At 39.5% G+C, this 16,727-nt stretch overlaps 2 protein-coding genes across 6 annotated transcripts in view; one reads left to right on the forward strand and one right to left on the reverse strand.

Moving 5' to 3' along the window:
* TUBD1 (tubulin delta 1) overlaps positions 1 to 8,038 on the reverse strand; it is a 28,560-nt gene extending 20,522 nt beyond the window's left edge. The window contains exons 1-5 of one of the 2 annotated variants that reach the window (XM_048223710.2): positions 7,876 to 8,038; positions 6,835 to 7,050; positions 3,655 to 3,802; positions 2,637 to 2,853; positions 1,285 to 1,516 (exon numbers count right to left, since the gene is read on the reverse strand). In XM_048223710.2, coding sequence (XP_048079667.1) covers positions 1,285 to 1,516; positions 2,637 to 2,853; positions 3,655 to 3,802; positions 6,835 to 7,006 — 769 coding nt within the window. In that variant the 5' untranslated portion in view covers positions 7,007 to 7,050; positions 7,876 to 8,038. Of the gene's footprint in view, positions 1 to 1,284; positions 1,517 to 2,636; positions 2,854 to 3,654; positions 3,803 to 6,834; positions 7,051 to 7,867 lie in introns of both variants that reach the window. The other variant, XM_026517483.4, reaches the window with a different exon arrangement.
* A 77-nt stretch (positions 8,039 to 8,115) lies between these two features.
* Positions 8,116 to 16,727, forward strand: part of RPS6KB1 (ribosomal protein S6 kinase B1) — a 39,715-nt gene continuing 31,103 nt past the window's right edge. For 3 of the 4 annotated variants that reach the window (XM_026517479.4, XM_057318001.1, XM_057318002.1), the window contains exons 1-2: positions 8,116 to 8,503; positions 15,967 to 16,016. In XM_026517479.4, coding sequence (XP_026373264.1) covers positions 8,363 to 8,503; positions 15,967 to 16,016 — 191 coding nt within the window. In that variant the 5' untranslated portion in view covers positions 8,116 to 8,362. Of the gene's footprint in view, positions 8,504 to 9,006; positions 9,112 to 15,966; positions 16,017 to 16,727 lie in introns of those variants that run through there. The other variant, XM_048223693.2, reaches the window with a different exon arrangement.

The raw sequence follows: 16,727 nt of genomic DNA on the forward strand, positions 1-16,727 counted from the left end.
AGAGAATGCCCTAAAGTTCAGAGAAAAGAGGGTTCTTTTAGGTAAAGGCCTCAGTAGGAAAGTTTTATAGAAAAATTATCACTTGACTTGGACACTGAAGGATGAGTTAAGGTTTCAATAGAGGGGAAGAAGGGAAGGAGGAAGTGATTACTAAGGAGAAGGAACACTGAGCAAAGGGATCAGGGCTGGAAAGTAGCAGACTGAAGGAAGACAGTGGAGACAGGATGAAAAGTAGACGGGGATCCATGCAGAGGAGGCAGGAGGTAATGAAGCTAGAAAGTTAGAGTTCAGGGCATAACGTGGAGGCCAGGCTAAGGAATTCTGACAAATGTGGCCACAGGATGAACAGGAGAGTACTAAAATCTGTGCAGTGAGGAGGCTCTTCTGCAGTCAGTGTGCAAGATGGACTGCAGGGGAAGAGGCAGGCAGGAAGGAATGTAGGGTTAGGACCACCTTAAGATAGGAATGTCAGTTTGATGTAAGCTCTGTTTTTATGCCAGAGAGAGAGAGAGAGAAGGAATAGAAAGAGGCTAGTTTACTAGAGAGAGTATGCAGTATTAGTTGAGAGATATTGATGTCAGACAGACATGGAAGGAGGAAAGAACACAGGCAGATGGCAGAGATGGCACTAACAGGTCTGAGTATACTGATGAGATACGAGGACAGTGGGAGAAATCCAGGTAATAGAAATTGAGGAATAGGGAGCTGGGGAGAGAGGGCAGGAAAAAAAAAGATGGATCCATTCAGAACAATCCAAATTTAAAGAATAAGGCGGCAATTAAGAAAACTGGGATAGGTGACTATTTGGGAAGGAGATTAGGACTGAGGAAGGTATAGATTGTGGAGATATTTGCATCTAGATGACTTGAATTAATAAGGCACCACTTGACAAGCTGAAAAAAGAATGATGGGCTTCTTTATGGGGTGATGAGATGATGGTTGTACAACTTTGTGAATATGCTAAAAATGGAATCGTACATTTTAAATGAGTGAATTATATGGTATGTGAATTATATACCAAAGTTGCTGTAAAAAAAGAAGAAGAAGAAGAAGAGAAAGAATCCTGAAGAATGGAGTCAATGGGTATCACCACTCTTCAGAAATTTAGTAAGTTCCCAAAACTTCAATAAGATAGTTGGAGAGGAACGCAGCTCTTGGGAAGGTTTTTGAGAAGAGGGAAACCTGAGTGTATCCTCGGACAGAGAGGAGGAGCCAGTGGCGAGTAACTGTGAGGCTTTCAGAACATAAGACTTTCCTACAAATTACATACAAGAGGACAAATACCTAATGGATTTCGTCTGTAGTGACATGAGCCTTCCACAGAATAAGTAGGCTGGAACACACTTCCCAACTGATGTGCAAGGACTTGGTTTATGTCGCTAAAGGAGATCTGCTTGATGTTCATCAGTTTCGCACAGATCTTATGAACAGCATCATTTTCATGAACAAGGAGGGCGTCTGAAGATCGGTACAAGTGAGAAAGAGTCAAAACGGAGTTGTAGTTCTGGACAATAACCTGGAGAGAAACAGGTCAGAAAAAAAGAAAGGCAAGATTAAAGAGAGGTTAAGAGGGTAGATTCTAAGGACATCCTGCCTGGGTTCAAATCCCGGCTCTGTCACTTTCTAGCTGTATGATCTTGGACAAGTTATGTAATCTCTCCAAGCCTCAGTCTTCTCGCTTGTACAGCAGGGATAATAACTATACCAGCTCCTAGAGTTGTAAGGATTAATGACAGAATGCAAGTGCAGCACTTAGAACAGTGTCCTGTATACAGTAAGGGCTCAAAAAACAGTGGTTATTACTATCTATTATTACACTTTCTTGCTACAGCATTTCCTACAGTCACTTAACTCATCTCCACTTTATTATTTCTCTTACAAGGCTGATCAACAGGAAATTGACCTATATAGAAATTTCCTCTCAATGTAAAGAAAGGAAAATTCTTTGAAGGCTGGCAATGGCTCGATGAACCCCAACATGAGGTCGAGGTCCCTTCTTTACATACTATAGCCGCAGGGATTAACCCAGGAATGGGATCCTGAGAGAATATGTACAACTGTCTCCTCTAGAATTTTTTTTTTTTTAAAGATTTTATTTATTTATTTGACAGAGAGAGAGACAGCCAGCGAGAGAGGGAACACAAGCAGGGGGAGTGGGAGAGGAAGAAGCAGGCTCATAGCAGAGGAGTGTGATGTGGGGCTCGATCCCAGAACGCTGGGATCACGCCCTGAGCCGAAGGCAGCTGCTTAACCGCTGTGCCACCCAGGCGCCCCTCCTCTGGAATTTTTTAAAACAAGGACACCTCATTTGTTTGGAAAAGCTTAAGCAAAGTTAAATGAATTGTTTACAAAAGTACTCTATTACATAATGAAGGACTCCTGATGTGGTAACTTGACATTTCCAAAGAAAGGGTGAGATCAATCTTTTACCTATATTTATCTCACTGCAAAGAATACAAAAATACCTAGTTTTCTTTTTCTTTCTTTCCTTCTTTTTTTTTTTTTAGCTTTATTTAAGTAATCTCTACACCTCACGTGAGGCTCAGACTCACAACCCTGAGATCAAGAGTCATACTCTTTTCCAGCCAGCATGGCGCCCCCCAAAATGTAAAATTTTTCAATTAACATGTTCATACCTCACCAGTTCCATAAGGCCATATAATCTGATTCATTTTCAAAGAGTTTGAGTACTGATCTTGTAAATTCTGTGTAACAAAGGCTCCTAGCCCTGATCCTGTGCCCCCAGCCATACTCATTATGATGAAAAAACCACTCAAGGAGTCACATTTCTCCACTTCCTTCTGGATTAGGTTCATTATAGCTTCTTCATGCCTGGGTCCATGAACAGAGTAACTATGCAACACAAAAGAAACAAATACAAACACCTTTCAGTTTACTCAGAAAGAGGCAATGCAGAGAGGAACATATAGGACAGAGAAGGTTTTTTAAACCCATGGATGTGAACTAGCTCTCATGAAAGGTACAGATGCCCTGATAGATAAAATTGAAAATATACACGTTAAATATATCGAACAGGTGAATAGGACTGTTGGGAGAGTGAAGTTACTGGGTACAGAAAATTCTCTTCTATAGGCCATTCCTGTGGCTAAAGAAAAAACTTATTAAGTTACCAGGTAGTTCTGCAAGTTTATGTGCAAAATAATATTCAATATTTATAACAATACCCCTAAAGCAGTAGTTCTCAAACTTTGCTGCACATTACAATCCCTGAGGGAAGCTTTAAAAAATCCCAACATCCGGGATTCATCCTAAACCAATTAAATCAGAATTTCTGGAAGACCCACGCATCGGAATTTTCCAAAGAACCCCAGGACATACTACTGCCTTGTTGTGTTCCCTATTAGCTGGAATACCTGCTAGATAAAGATATTGTTTTGATAATAAGTTAGCTGGTGGAATGACAGTGAAGAAGTGGAAAGTCCTGCAGCCAGAGATCCTTGGTTTTATCATTACCTGGACCTGAAGCACAGACATACATGAGATAGAATGAAGAGTTTCTTCTGGGTGAAGTCACATTCTAAATTTTAAAATAGCAATTTCAAGATTATGTGCTTGGGATATCAACTATGCAGTTGTAACTGTGCTGTCCAGGTAGCTGTGTTTAAACCGAAAATCATGAGGAATTACTCTTACCCATATGCCCAGTTGTTCCCAGAACCTTGTTTTTGACAGAAGCACGAATGCTGTCCATATTTCCATCGGCCAGACTGGGCAGCCTTGGACAGTGTCTGACTGGTAACTTTGGGTTCCATATCAACAAGTACGGCCCGGGCAATTGGAACTAGAGAGAGGAAAAAGACCAAAAGAAAAATATTTCATATGCCTTATTTGGGTTATTTCGGAGCACACATTTCTAGGTCAAAAAAAAAAAAAAAATCCAAAGGTTAAGTCTAGAGAGATCTGTCATAGTGCTTAGAAATTCAGGTGGGCAGCAGCAGGTATATGCAGATGGTTTATAATGCCTAGCATTCCACTAAGTAGAATGAATCAGTGTGCGCTAAAGTGATCACTGGGTCAGGGGCGCCGGGTGGCTCAGTCGTTAAGCGTCTGCCTTCGGCTCTGGTCATGATCCCAGGGTCCTGGGATCGAGCCCTGCATTGGGCTCCCTGCTCAGTGGGAAGCCTGCTTCTCCCTCTCCCACTCCCCCTGCTTGTGTCCCCTCTCTCGCTGTGTCTCTCTCTGTCAAATAAATAAAATCTTTAAAATAAAAATGATAACTGGGTCAGGTCTACAGTCATCTGTTGAGAGCTTACAGTGTGCCATGTACTGTGCTGGGAACACAGAGATGAAGACAACATCAATGTAGCCCTAGAAGGGCTAGTGGAAGAGATAAAGCTAGATCACAGTATGATGTGATATGACCCACAATGAATCCACATTAACAGAGTAGCACATTCAAATGTATAAAACACCATGGGCACAACAAACAGCTCAGGGTTGTTGAAGCAGAAGATAGGGGGGGGTGTGTGGAGGAAGTGATGAATGGGGATGCAAAGCAGGCAGGGCTCAGATCTTGGAAGTCCTGGTATGCAGTGCTGAAAAGCTGAAAAATTTATCTTTAAGATAATGCGAAACTACTGAAAAATGTTCAAGCAAGTGAGGAATTGTCAGATGACTTTTTATTTTATTTTTAATTAATTAATTTTTAAGATTTTATTTATTTATTTGTCAGAGAGTGAGCAAGAACACAAGCAGGGAGAAATAGCAGGCAGAGCAGGCAGAGGGAGAAGGAGGCTCCCCGCTGAGCAAGGAGCCTGATGCAGGACTCGATCCCAGGACCCCAGGATCATGACCTGAACCAAAGGCAAACGCTTAATGACTGAGTCACCCAGGCATCCCTTTAATTAATTAATTAATTAATTAATTAAATTTTATTTTTTTAAAAGATTTTATTTATTTATTTGACAGAGAGAGACAGCCAGCGAGAGAGGGAACACAGCAGGGGGAGTGGGAGAGGAAGAAGCAGGCTCCCAGCGGAGGAGCCCGATGTAGGACTCGATCCCGGAAAGCCAGGATCACGCCCTGAGCCGAAGGCAGACGCTTAACGACTGCGCTACCCAGGCGCCCCCCTTTAATTTATTTTTAAATTAAATCTCTATACCCAACTGGGCTTGAAATCACAACCCTGAGATCAAGAGTCACATGCTCTACGGACTCAGCCAGCCAGGTGCCCCATCAGATGACTTTTTAAATACAACAGTGTAGAAGATAGGTATGATAGACACAAGAGTCAAGGCAGGGAAACCAGAAGGAATGTCTTGAAACAAACATTCAGAGAGGACAAGAGCCAGAAATAAGCCAATGGCAGTGAAGATGTAAAGAGAAGAAGCGATATGTAGGAGGTAAATTAAGCAGATCATTATGTTTGATGGTATGTGGGCAGTTAAGAACCCAAGTTCTAAAGGAAAAATAATGAATGCCCTAGGGTATGGAGATGTTGAGTTTGAGGTACAGGATGCAGGTGGAGATGTCCACTAATCAGTCTGCAGCTTGGAAGAGAGGTTAGGCTGCCGACTTGAGAGTTGCTAGTGTCAAAAAATTAGCAAATTACAAGAGTAACTGAAATTGCCGGGGGAGAACTATACCAGTGAGGACAGAGGAGAGAGAGCCTGAGATGCAACCACTGGAGAAGAAAAGTTCAGAGACTAAGGAGGAGTTTCAAGGAGGGAGTTTTATATCTAATTTATAAAATTCAGGAGAGGAGTTAAGTGAATTGAGAAAACAGAAACAGTCACTGGATCTAGTAATTAGGAGATTACTAGGAACTTTTTTTTTTTTTTTTTTTTTAAGAGAGGGAGGTGGGGAAAGGCAGAGGGAGAGGGAGAATCTTAAGCAGGCTCCACACCCAGCATGGAGCCTGATGCGGGGTTTGATCTCACAACCCTGAGATCATGACCTGAGCTGAAATCAAGAGTTGGATGCTTAACAGACTGAGCCACCCAGGTGCCCCACTAGGAACTTTTTTTAATTAACATATAATGTACTATCGGTTTCACAGGTACAGGACTGTGATTCATCAGTCTTATATAATACCCAGGGCTCATTACATTACATGCCCTCCTTAATGTTCATCACCCAGTTACCCCACCCCTCCAGTCCCCTAGGAACTTTTCTTTGAGCACTTCAGTGGTGGTGTAGGGCTAAAGCAGGACTGTAGCTGGTTAAAAAGTGTTCTCCTTTGAGAATCTTAGATGAGAAGGTAAAGAGATAAGAAGAAAACCTCGGGGCACCTGGCTGGCTCAGTTGGTACAGCATGTGACTCTTGATCTTGGGGTTGTGAGTTCGAGCCCCACATTGGGGATAGAGTTTACTTTAAAAAAAAATTGCAAAGCTTATTCCAAATCTCTGTACCACCCCACAGAATAAAATTGGAATAAACTGTAATAAAATTTTCTTCTTAAAGATTTTATTTATTTGACAGAGAGAGAGAGAGAGAGCACAAGAAGGTGGAGCGGCAGGCAGAGGGAGAGGGAGAAGCAAGCTCCCTGCTGACTTGGGATCCCGATGTGGGGCTTGATCCCAAGGTAGCCGCTTAACTGACTGAGCCACCCTGATGCCCCAGGGAATAAGTCTTTAAAAAAGAAAAGAAAAGAGCTGTAGTTTTAAGTTGTTTGGTTGGTTGGTTTTAGGTTGGTGAGATCTGAGCATGCTCATGTGCTGATGGGAGAGGCAAAGGTTAACACAGAAACAAAGGGCTGAGAGCAAAGTCATTGCCTAGAAAGATGGGAAGAGATGGGGTTCAGACACCATGTGGAGGACCTGGCCTTGAAGGTGTCAGAGTAAAGGAGAGGAATATAGATGAATCACACATACCTCCATTTTCCTTCTCACTGAAGAATCTTTCTTTGCAAGATGCTTGATATGCCTCATTTTCTCTTTTAGAGCAGAGTCCCTGGGGACAGTGTGAGTCAGTATATAGAGCATCAAATACTTCAAAACCAATCTGGTTACCACACTGACCAAGTTGCACTGTTACTATTGACATGCTGAGATGCAAACTAGGCCTATTCTCTCAAAAAAGTGAGCAACCTGTAACAGAAAAATATAGGCTTTGAGAACCACTTACAGTACTAATAAACAAGGAACAAATAAAATGTCATATGTACATTGATAAAAATATAATTTAAAAATGCCATATATCTGGTGTTATAGATGAAATAGCTATGTTGTCTAAGGAGCTAATCATTCAAGGAAGTTGTTTTCTTTCGCTACATAGTTTTGGGATTTGGAATTTACTGTACCCAAATGCATTCATAGACAGTTCAAGAGTTTCTGAAATCTGATTTATATTCTCTGTGTCCGTAAGCATGCATTCAAAACAAAACAAAACAAATGCTAGTTGAAGGAATTCCTAGTATATACTTCACACTACAGGGACACACAGAATGCAGAAGTTAGCTCGACAACTGTACATTTAATTAACATTTATTTTTCTCTCTTCTAAGTAATGACTCTCTCTCTCTCTACCTTCTGGCCTGGTAACTCCAATAACACAAGAAAGACTTGTGTTAGCTCAGGTAGACAGCAAGGAAGACAAAGCTTGGGAAGAGAGGACCAGATGAAATAGGAGAGCAAGTCTTCACTATTTTTAACAATGAAAGAGGCAATTTTTGGTAAAGAACTCACACCAGGTCTATGCAGCACTGCAAAGAACAGAGGCTTTCGAGCCAGACTGTACTTAAAATTTTCAAACAATCCTGCAAACTAGGTATTCTCATTTAATAAATAAGGAAATTAAGACTCTGAAAGGCTATGTGACTTTCGCAAGGACACTGAAATAGAATAACAAAACCAAGTTTCACCCTTTCCCCATCAGTCCCAAGAGCGCCCCATAAACCCCACTCACTGACAGACCCAGAACCAGCCGTTTCCGTCCAGTTTAAACTTCAGAGGCCCAACCCCCTCATTATGCGCATGCTCACTTTCAACACCAAAAAAGCTACGGGGAACGAATGCGCATGTTCACAAACGAAGAGTTTTGTTGTGTTTTTTTTTTTTTTTTCTATTCAGAAAGGTTAATTACGCATGTTCAATTTCAATTTATCAACTTCAGACAGGGTACGCATGCTCATTGTCCATCAAAGGCTTTAGCCGACAATGCGCATGATCTAGCTACCATAAGAGGCTTCGGCTGGGGTTCTGCGTCTGTTTCTGCCAGTAGCTTGAGCCAGGAGATTGCTCTACGCATGTTCATTGCCCACAGTTCGGCTTCACAGAACCTTGTACGCATGCTCCAGTGCTGAACTTGAGGAGCCAGTCTAGGGCCTAGGCGCAGACGCACTGAGCCCAAGCAGCCGGTGATGGCGGCAGCAGCGGCGGTGGCTGCGGCGGGTCCGGGCCCATGAGGCGACGACGGAGGCGGGACGGCTTTTACCCAGTGCCGGACTTCCAAGACAGGGAAGCTGAGGACATGGCAGGAGTGTTTGACATAGACCTGGACCAGCCAGAGGACGCGGGCTCTGAGGATGAGCTGGAGGAGGGGGTGAGGCCCGGGGTCCCGGGGGGCCCGAGGTGACAGGGCCGGGGCGGCGGCGCGGGCCCTGGAAGCCCGGCGCGTCAGAGAGCGTGGAGACCCGGGGGGGCGCGAGTAGTCACTAGGAGGAGCGTAGGCGCCGCGCGGTCCGAGGCAGGGGAGCGGGCGGGGCGGACCTGGCCCTAGGTGTGAGGCCGCTTCGGGGCTTGCAGGTGCAGGTCGTGCCGGTAGCCCCAGATCAGCGCAGCCGGGAGCAGTCTATTTGTGGAGGGAACAAGAAAGGGCGCGTGGTCGATTCCTCGAGCTGTTGAACTTGAGTGTGACGGGGCGCGAGTGGTGTAAGCGCATGTTGGGGGGAGGGGGACTGCGCTTTCTGGGTGTCCCTTAAGTGCAGGTAAAGTGCGGAAGGGTTTCCCTTCGAGTGTAAGATTTCAAGTATTACATCTTCAGACCTCCCACAACCACCTCTCTTCTCGGCCTGTCGCTTCTCTCCTAGGAAGCGCTCAGCTGTTAGAAGTGACAGCTGAAAACTTCTGTCGGGAGTAGCGCTGCCGCTGCTGTTACAGCCACCAGGAGTTTTATTTCGGGAGCAAGGGGGCTCTGCTGCATCTTCCAGGGTTTGTTTGTTTGCTTTTTTTTTTTTTTAACCCCCCTTTCCGTGTGACTTTTTTTTTTTTTAAAGCATTTATAACGACACACGGCATTGTAACTTTTCCCTTAGTTGAAGATGTCTACATTTTTTTCAAAATACTTTGTGTAATTTGGGGGTGGAAAAAAACCAGCGTTGACAGCTGTGATTTGGCTTGCCAAAAATAAATTGCTTGAACTGAGACTTGTGAATGGTGGTGTGAGGGCTTTCCTTGCTGTAATTTAGGGTACTAAATTTAGAATTGTTTTTTCCTAATGCATAGCATGGTTTTACCTTTGCTGTCTTAATAGTTTGTAATTCTATATGGAATATCATTCTTTTTTCAAGATAAATTTATTGAAAAATCACAAATTGCACTTGAAGTTCAAAAACACTGTTGTCATACTAAATCACTGATTCTGGGCGAATGATCATCCGTGATAACCTCATGGTAATTTAGATTTTAAATCCCACTGTCCAGGCGAGTACATGAGTTAAGGACTGGTGTCAGATGTTTGCTCTAACTATACTAGGGGCTTCCCTTTTCCTCACCTGATTTTCCTCTTCTGGAAAGTAAGTTGTTGCGAAAGATTGAGATGCTATAAATAAAGAGCTCTGAACATTGTAAGAAACTAAGTGGGTTGAAATAATATTGTTCTTTTCATAAACAAATGAGTCTAAATAAAAATTACACAGTTTGTAAGGTGGGTATTGAGATGGGTACTTTTTAGTATGTTTGCTTACAGAATTCCAGTTAGCCTCTTAATCGAATGCCTGATATACTACATACAATTTGAAACAAATATGGAATTACTTTCACTATGTATTTCATATTCTCATTAATTATATTGGCTCCATATGACAGTAGCTTTGAAGCAGGGCAGGGGAGAAAACTGGATGATTCAGGAGACATTAAAGCAATTGGAAGTAAAACACTGTATTAAGATTTCTGTTATGAACTGGGACCTCCTTGAGATGTATTTTGGCCTACTCCTCTACATTCATTTTGCTGGGTACAAGCAAACAGGTTTTTGAGAGAGTGAGGAAGAGGAGGCCAGAGAGATTGGTAGAAATATTAAAGAGAAAGAAATATGACCACTACCCTGGCGAGGGGAACTTTGGAGAAAAAGGTAAAGAGGATTTTGAAGAAGAGCCTTACTTAGCAATCCTTTTGGAGTTAAAAATACTTCTTTTCGATCTGTTATTCTAAGAGGTTCCTCAAGGTGGATAAGTGAAAAGAGTTGAGAATGGGATTGGGTTGGCCACCTGAGGAAATTCAGTGACATCCAGATTTCTCTAAAACAAAATTTAAAAATTCTGAAAATCAAGAGAAGTTTAGATTCTTGGAAAATCTGGGTATTGGTGAATATGCAACATTTAGTGCACAAACTTTTAAAACATCGGTGCGTATCAGAGTAGCCCCACTTCTTCATTGTATAGTAAGGAAACTGAGCCATAAACCAAAGAGGTGATTGCCCAAGACCACATAGATAACTAATAGTTAACTAGTAATGTCGTCTGACTCCATTCAGCCTGCAGGCTTCATTGCATAGCTTCTTCATTATATTTACTAGTCTTGTTCATACTGTACCTCTGTGGTGGGTGAGAAGTTAATTCAGATCCCTCCAGGCATTGTCACTGACTGTGTGAGTTAGAATAAATTTCTTGATCTGACACTTTTTTCTTCTCTGTAAAATGAGGATTATGTGAGATAAAGTATATAAAATACTGTCCTCTGAAAATATTCTGGCATATTAAGCAGGTAGCTAGTTCATGGAAATACAGCGTGTCAGTGTTACTCATTGCCAGGAAACCAAATGTTCAAGTTTACCCTCATCTATGCCTAGAGACTTAATAAATGCATTTATAACAGAGGTGCTGCATTTTTGAAACTGTAGGATTTTTTAAATTATTGGTCCTATTTAGAGATATACGCCTTTTTAGATATGTTACACTAAATTTATATTAGCAAATATATGTTTTCTTTCTTTCTTTTCTTTTTAAGATTTTATTTATTTATTGGACAGAGAGAGACACAGCGAGAGAGGGAACACCAGCAGGGGGAGTGGGAGAGGGAGAAGCAGGCTTCCCACCAAGCAGGGAGCCCGATGCGGCTTGATCCAGAACCCTGGGATCATGACCTGAACCGGAGGCAGATGCTTAACGACTGAGCCACCCAGGCGCCCCCAAATATATGTATTTATACAGCATATTTAATTCTTCAGTGAGTAAAGAATGAGGACAGTAAATGAATGCATTTATGGATAAAGCTGAATATCTGTTACCTAAGAAAAGACCCTGATTGAATACCTCAAAGGACTATATTAAAAAGCAATGGGTAAGAGCGTTTTTTGGGAGGGGGATAGATGGGTGGATTTGGGTCTTTTTTGTTTGTTTTTCACAGGTGATGGTATAATTTGGGGAGAGTGAGTTGAAACTAAGGGAAAGTTTTCCTCTAGAGATTTTCATTAGATTATGAAGATGTTGGAAACCTCTGTTTTCTGTGGAGACACAAAGTTAAAAGAGTAATAGAAAAGTCTAATTCTTAATTTTTACTCTACTAATTCAAAATTTGAAGTAGTCACAGAAGCTTACTGCATGAGTTTCAGATTGGGATATCAGCTTTTTATTGAGCAAAAAGTTTAAAATTTTTTAGTGCTTTGAAAAATAAAGTGCTATAGCAAATAGTTAGGAAAATTATAAAAAACATCAATGCTTATCTGCATTATAATAGGCACTATAAAGCACTTTTAAATAGCTCAAGATTTTGAGCAAGGTTTACTCCTTTTCTCCCAATTCATTGGGTTACTGAATCTTATTTTATAAGGAAATGTCTGTGAGCAAAAAGCCAGGCAAGTGGATAAACAGTATAATGAATATCTGGATTAAGGATATTTCACCCATTCTGCAACAATTTGTTTACATTTTTATGAAATGTTCCCTCTTTGGGATTTTAGGCATATTAACTTGAATTTATATACAATTTTAATTTAAAACTTTGGAAATAGTTTGGTGGGCAGGTTTGAAACATATCTTGAATAGTACCTTAGGTGAACAGGATTCACTTGTCAAACATAGTAGCACATGAAAAAAAGCATTGGATGGGTCATAAAGCTTAAAGCAAAAGAAAAAAAATTTAAAAAGTTTCCTGTGAAAGAGAGTTGTCTATGTATTATATATGTTAGCCTGATGCTTCTGGTGTGAAACTTTTCTAAAGGTAACGTGGGGTAGCAGAAAAGCATTTTGCCTTAAATGCTCTGCTCCAGAAGGTAACTGTAGGAAGTTATAAACACAGATGCAGGTGGTAATACAGGCCCGGCTGGCTCCGGAAATGAAACATTGCCACAGGGCATATCTTTCTAGGTGGCTTCAAAGTCATGGTTTAGTGTTAACTACCCTGTGGTCTTTAATTTAAAATTAAGTAAAACTAACATTAAAGTAAAAACAATTATATATTACCAATTTTATCACATTTGAGAGAAGTTAGTCTTTTGTCTCTAAAGTGAAGCCATCTGATAGGTGATTATATGAAGCACCAGAGACCCAAAAAACCGTTAGCCATAACTACCCCTACCCCCCCCCAAAAGAAACTGTATCAAGTTGAAACTGCAAGAATTTTTTTTCCCTTGATACTGCTCCATCCATTTGGCTCAGTCTAATGTTGAAACATGCATTGCTGGTATTAGACTTCATCCTGACTTATTCATACCACGAGCAAATTTTGGCTGAAAACTTACAGTTTGGGGGCATTTAAGCATCCCTTTTTAAAGAATGCTATCAGTTTTCTTTGTGTAGTTTGAATGTGTACTGGTACCTTTGAAGGAAGATGTGTTCACCTAAATATTTTTAAAATTATTTTAAAATATTCAGTAAAAATTTAAAAACTTACCATTTTTAAAAAGTATTTAAATTCCAATTAGTGAACCTACAGTGTAATATTATTTTTAGGTGTACAATTTAGTGATTCAGCACTTACAAAAACATCATTTTTGAGAGCCCAGTTAAGTGATATCCTTTTGTATAAATTGGAAAACTCATAACCAGACTGTATTCAAGAATACTTATTTTAAAGCTATATTTTATAATATCAATAACTGAATTTCTACTGCCAAGGTATTTTTTTTAACAATTCTGTAACTTTTAGTACATTTATAAGGTTGTACAACCATCACTGTAATTTAGTTTTAGAACATTTCTATCATCCTTAAAAGAAACTGGGCCCATTTATGGTCACTCTTTATTGCCACCTCTACCCCTAGGTAACCAGTAGTCTACTTTCCATCTCTATAAAGTTGCCTTTTCTGGACACTCCATATAAATAGAATAAGTCAGTATGTGGACTGTTGTGTCTGGCTTCTTTCACTTAACATGATGTTTTGAAGATCATCTATGTCGTAGTATGTACATTGAGCCAAATTGTATTCCATGGTGTATATCAACCACATTTTATTTATCAGTTCACCAGTTGATGTTCATTGGAGTTGTTCTCAGTTTTTGACTGTTGCAAATAGTGCTGCTAAGAACATTTGTACCCAAGTCTTTATGGAACATATATTTTTATTTTTCTTGGGGAGATACCTTGGAGTAGATTTGCTGGGTCATATGTTAAGTCTATGTTTAAATTTTGAAGAAATTGCCAAACTATCAAAGAGGTTGCACCATTTTACATTCCTGACAGTAGTGTACCAGTGTTCTAATGTCTCTACTTCTTGCCCAACTTACTTTTCTGTCTTTTTAATTATAGCCATCCTAGTGGGTATGAAGGGGTATCTCAGTGTGATTTTGATTTGCATTTCTGTAATGGCTGATGATGTTGAATATCTTTTCAGGTGCTTATTGACCATTTGTGTATCTTGTTTGGAGAAATACCTATTCAGAGTCTAACACATTTTTTAAAAATTGGGTTATTTTTAAATTTTGAGTTGTGGATGTTCTTTATATATTTTTATTCTGTGGGTTTTTTCACTTCCTTAATAGTGTCTTTTGAAGTACAAAAGTTTTAAATTTTGAATAAGTCCAGTTTATTGTTTTTTTTTTTCTTGAATCATTTGTGCTTTTGGTGATTTGTCTTTTTTAAAGATTTTATTTATTTGAGAGAGAGTGATCGAGAGAGAGAGCATGAGTGGGGGCAGAGGGAGAAGCAGACTTCCCGCTGAGCAGGGAGCCCGACATGAGGCTCAATCCCAGGACCCTGGGATCATGACCCGAACCAAAGGCAGACGTTTGACTGAGCCACTCAGGCGCCCCTTGGTGATGTTTCTAAAGAAATCATTGCCTATCCCAAGATCATGAAAATTTACTCCATCCTAGGTTTCTTTTAGGAGTTTTGTAGTTTTAGCTCTTATATTTAGGCCTGTGATAAATTTTTTTTGAAGATTTATTTATTTATTTGAGAGAGAGAGAGAGTGTGTGCACGCAGTGGGAAGGAGCAGATGAAGAGGGAGAGAGAATCCCAAGATGACTCCATGCTAAGCATGAAACCCAATGCAGGGCTCAATCCCATGACCCTGAGATCACTACCAGAGCCAAAACCAAGAGTTCGACATCCAACCAACTGTGCTAGCCAGGCACCCCAGGCCTGTGATGAGTTTTAAGTTAATTTTTTAGTGTGGTGGAATATGGTGTGAAGTAGGAGATCTAAGTATTTTTTTGCATGTGGATATCCAGATGTCCCAGCACCATTTATTGAAAGACTGTCTTTTTTTCATTGAATTTTCTTGGCATCCTTGTCAAAAAATTAGTTGACCATAAATGTAAGGATTTATTTCTGGACTCTTAATTCTATTTTATTGATCTGTATGTCTGTCCTTATCCCAGTACCTCATTGTCTTCGTTGCTGTTGCTTTGTAGTAAATAGATTTTAAAATCAGGAAATGTCAGTTCTTCAACTTTGTTCTCCTTTTTTCAAGATTGTTCTAGCTATTTTGGGTCCCTTGAATTTCTGTATGAATTTTATGGTCAGCTTGTCAATTTCTATAAGAAAAGAACCAGGGATTTTGATAGGATTGAGTTGAATCTATAGACCAGTTTGGTTAGTATAATCATCTTAAACAATATTAAGTCATAAGATCCATGAACATGGAATGTCTTTTGATTTATTTAGATCTTCTTTAATTTTTTTCAGCAACGTTTTATAGTTATCAAATGTATAAGTCTTAGGCTTCTTAAATTTTTTCTGTTTGATGCTATTTTATTCTTATTGATGCCATTGTGAACAGAGTTATCTTAATTTCATTTTTGAATTGTTCATTGTTAGTATACAGAAGGTTAATTAAATTTTGCATCCATTTATACTGTGGTCAGAATAAATGTTTGGCCAACATGACTCTTGACAGTTTGAGGGTGATGCTTAATTATTTTGCTTTGATCAGCCGCATCGTGCACTACATTATCTTGGACTGGTTGTGGTTAACTGTAGGCTTACTTAGGTTGTAGTTACATGTTATGTTAGTCTTGTGTATCAGAATCATATCAGAACAGCACTTTATGTAAATCATTTGGTTTAGTAATTCATACTTAGAATCTGATGCCTTTAATTTCATAATACACAAAATATATCTTTTGAATAAATGTAATGTTTAAAGGAGCAATCATCTAGTTTTGTTTGTAGATCATTGATGAGTAGCATCTGTAGCTTAATTGTTACAGAAAATTAAAAGTGAAATCCCTGTGGTATTGTGTACCTTATTTTGTTCATCACCACATTTGCTTGTTATTAAAGTTTAGAGGATTTTAAGCTGGTCTATTTCATTCATTTCTCCTTTAGTAGTAGGGTGAAGCATTAAGTATTTTGATTTTATGTTTATGAGATTATTTATTTTTAAAACTTTAACATATTTTTCAGGGTCAGTTAAATGAAAGCATGGACCATGGGGGAGTTGGACCATATGAACTGTAAGTTTATAAGAAAAGATTTCAATGTGCTGTCTTTCTTACAAGTAGGTTTTATCAGTTCTAGTTTGTAGCCATCATGTAATTCCAATAATCTGTTCTTAATTATCTAGTCATATATGTAAACTTGGTTTATTGAGTTTAGCACCAATATTGTAATATATCCGGGGTTCTAAGATCATATATAGATTTGGAGAGAAAGATATTCATTCTGATTTACAGTATACTGAATATGAGTCTGAGGGGATTAGGAAGTTTTATTAGGTTAATAGTCAACTTTTTTTACTTAAAAATAAAATTTTCAGAAATGCCCTCCAAAGTCAAATGCTTTTTGTTTTGCTTATAATACATCATTTATACAGAGATTTGTGCAATCTCAAGTCATTTTAGGCAAACTCTATTAAGTGAGAATGGTGATTAATCTGCTCTGTACCCCAACCTTAAGTAAAAACCATGGGTTGGGGGTAGACTAAGATCACTCATATAAAAATATTGAAGGGACAAATTGCCACTTAAATGCCACTTTTGGAGTTCTTTAAATCAAGCTAATAGTAGATATGGAAAGGTGCATGGATACATTTTATTAGCAAGAATTTTTGTAGCATAAAGACTTGAACTAATTGGGTACTTTTACAAAGTTCCCAGATTTTCTGAAGTTGCCAAATGAAGTTGTATAATACCTAGTCTCATAGACATTTTGAATGAATTAAATAT

The sequence above is a fragment of the Ursus arctos genome, unplaced genomic scaffold, assembly GCF_023065955.2.
Source record: "Ursus arctos isolate Adak ecotype North America unplaced genomic scaffold, UrsArc2.0 scaffold_24, whole genome shotgun sequence".
Lineage (NCBI taxonomy): Eukaryota > Metazoa > Chordata > Mammalia > Carnivora > Ursidae > Ursus > Ursus arctos.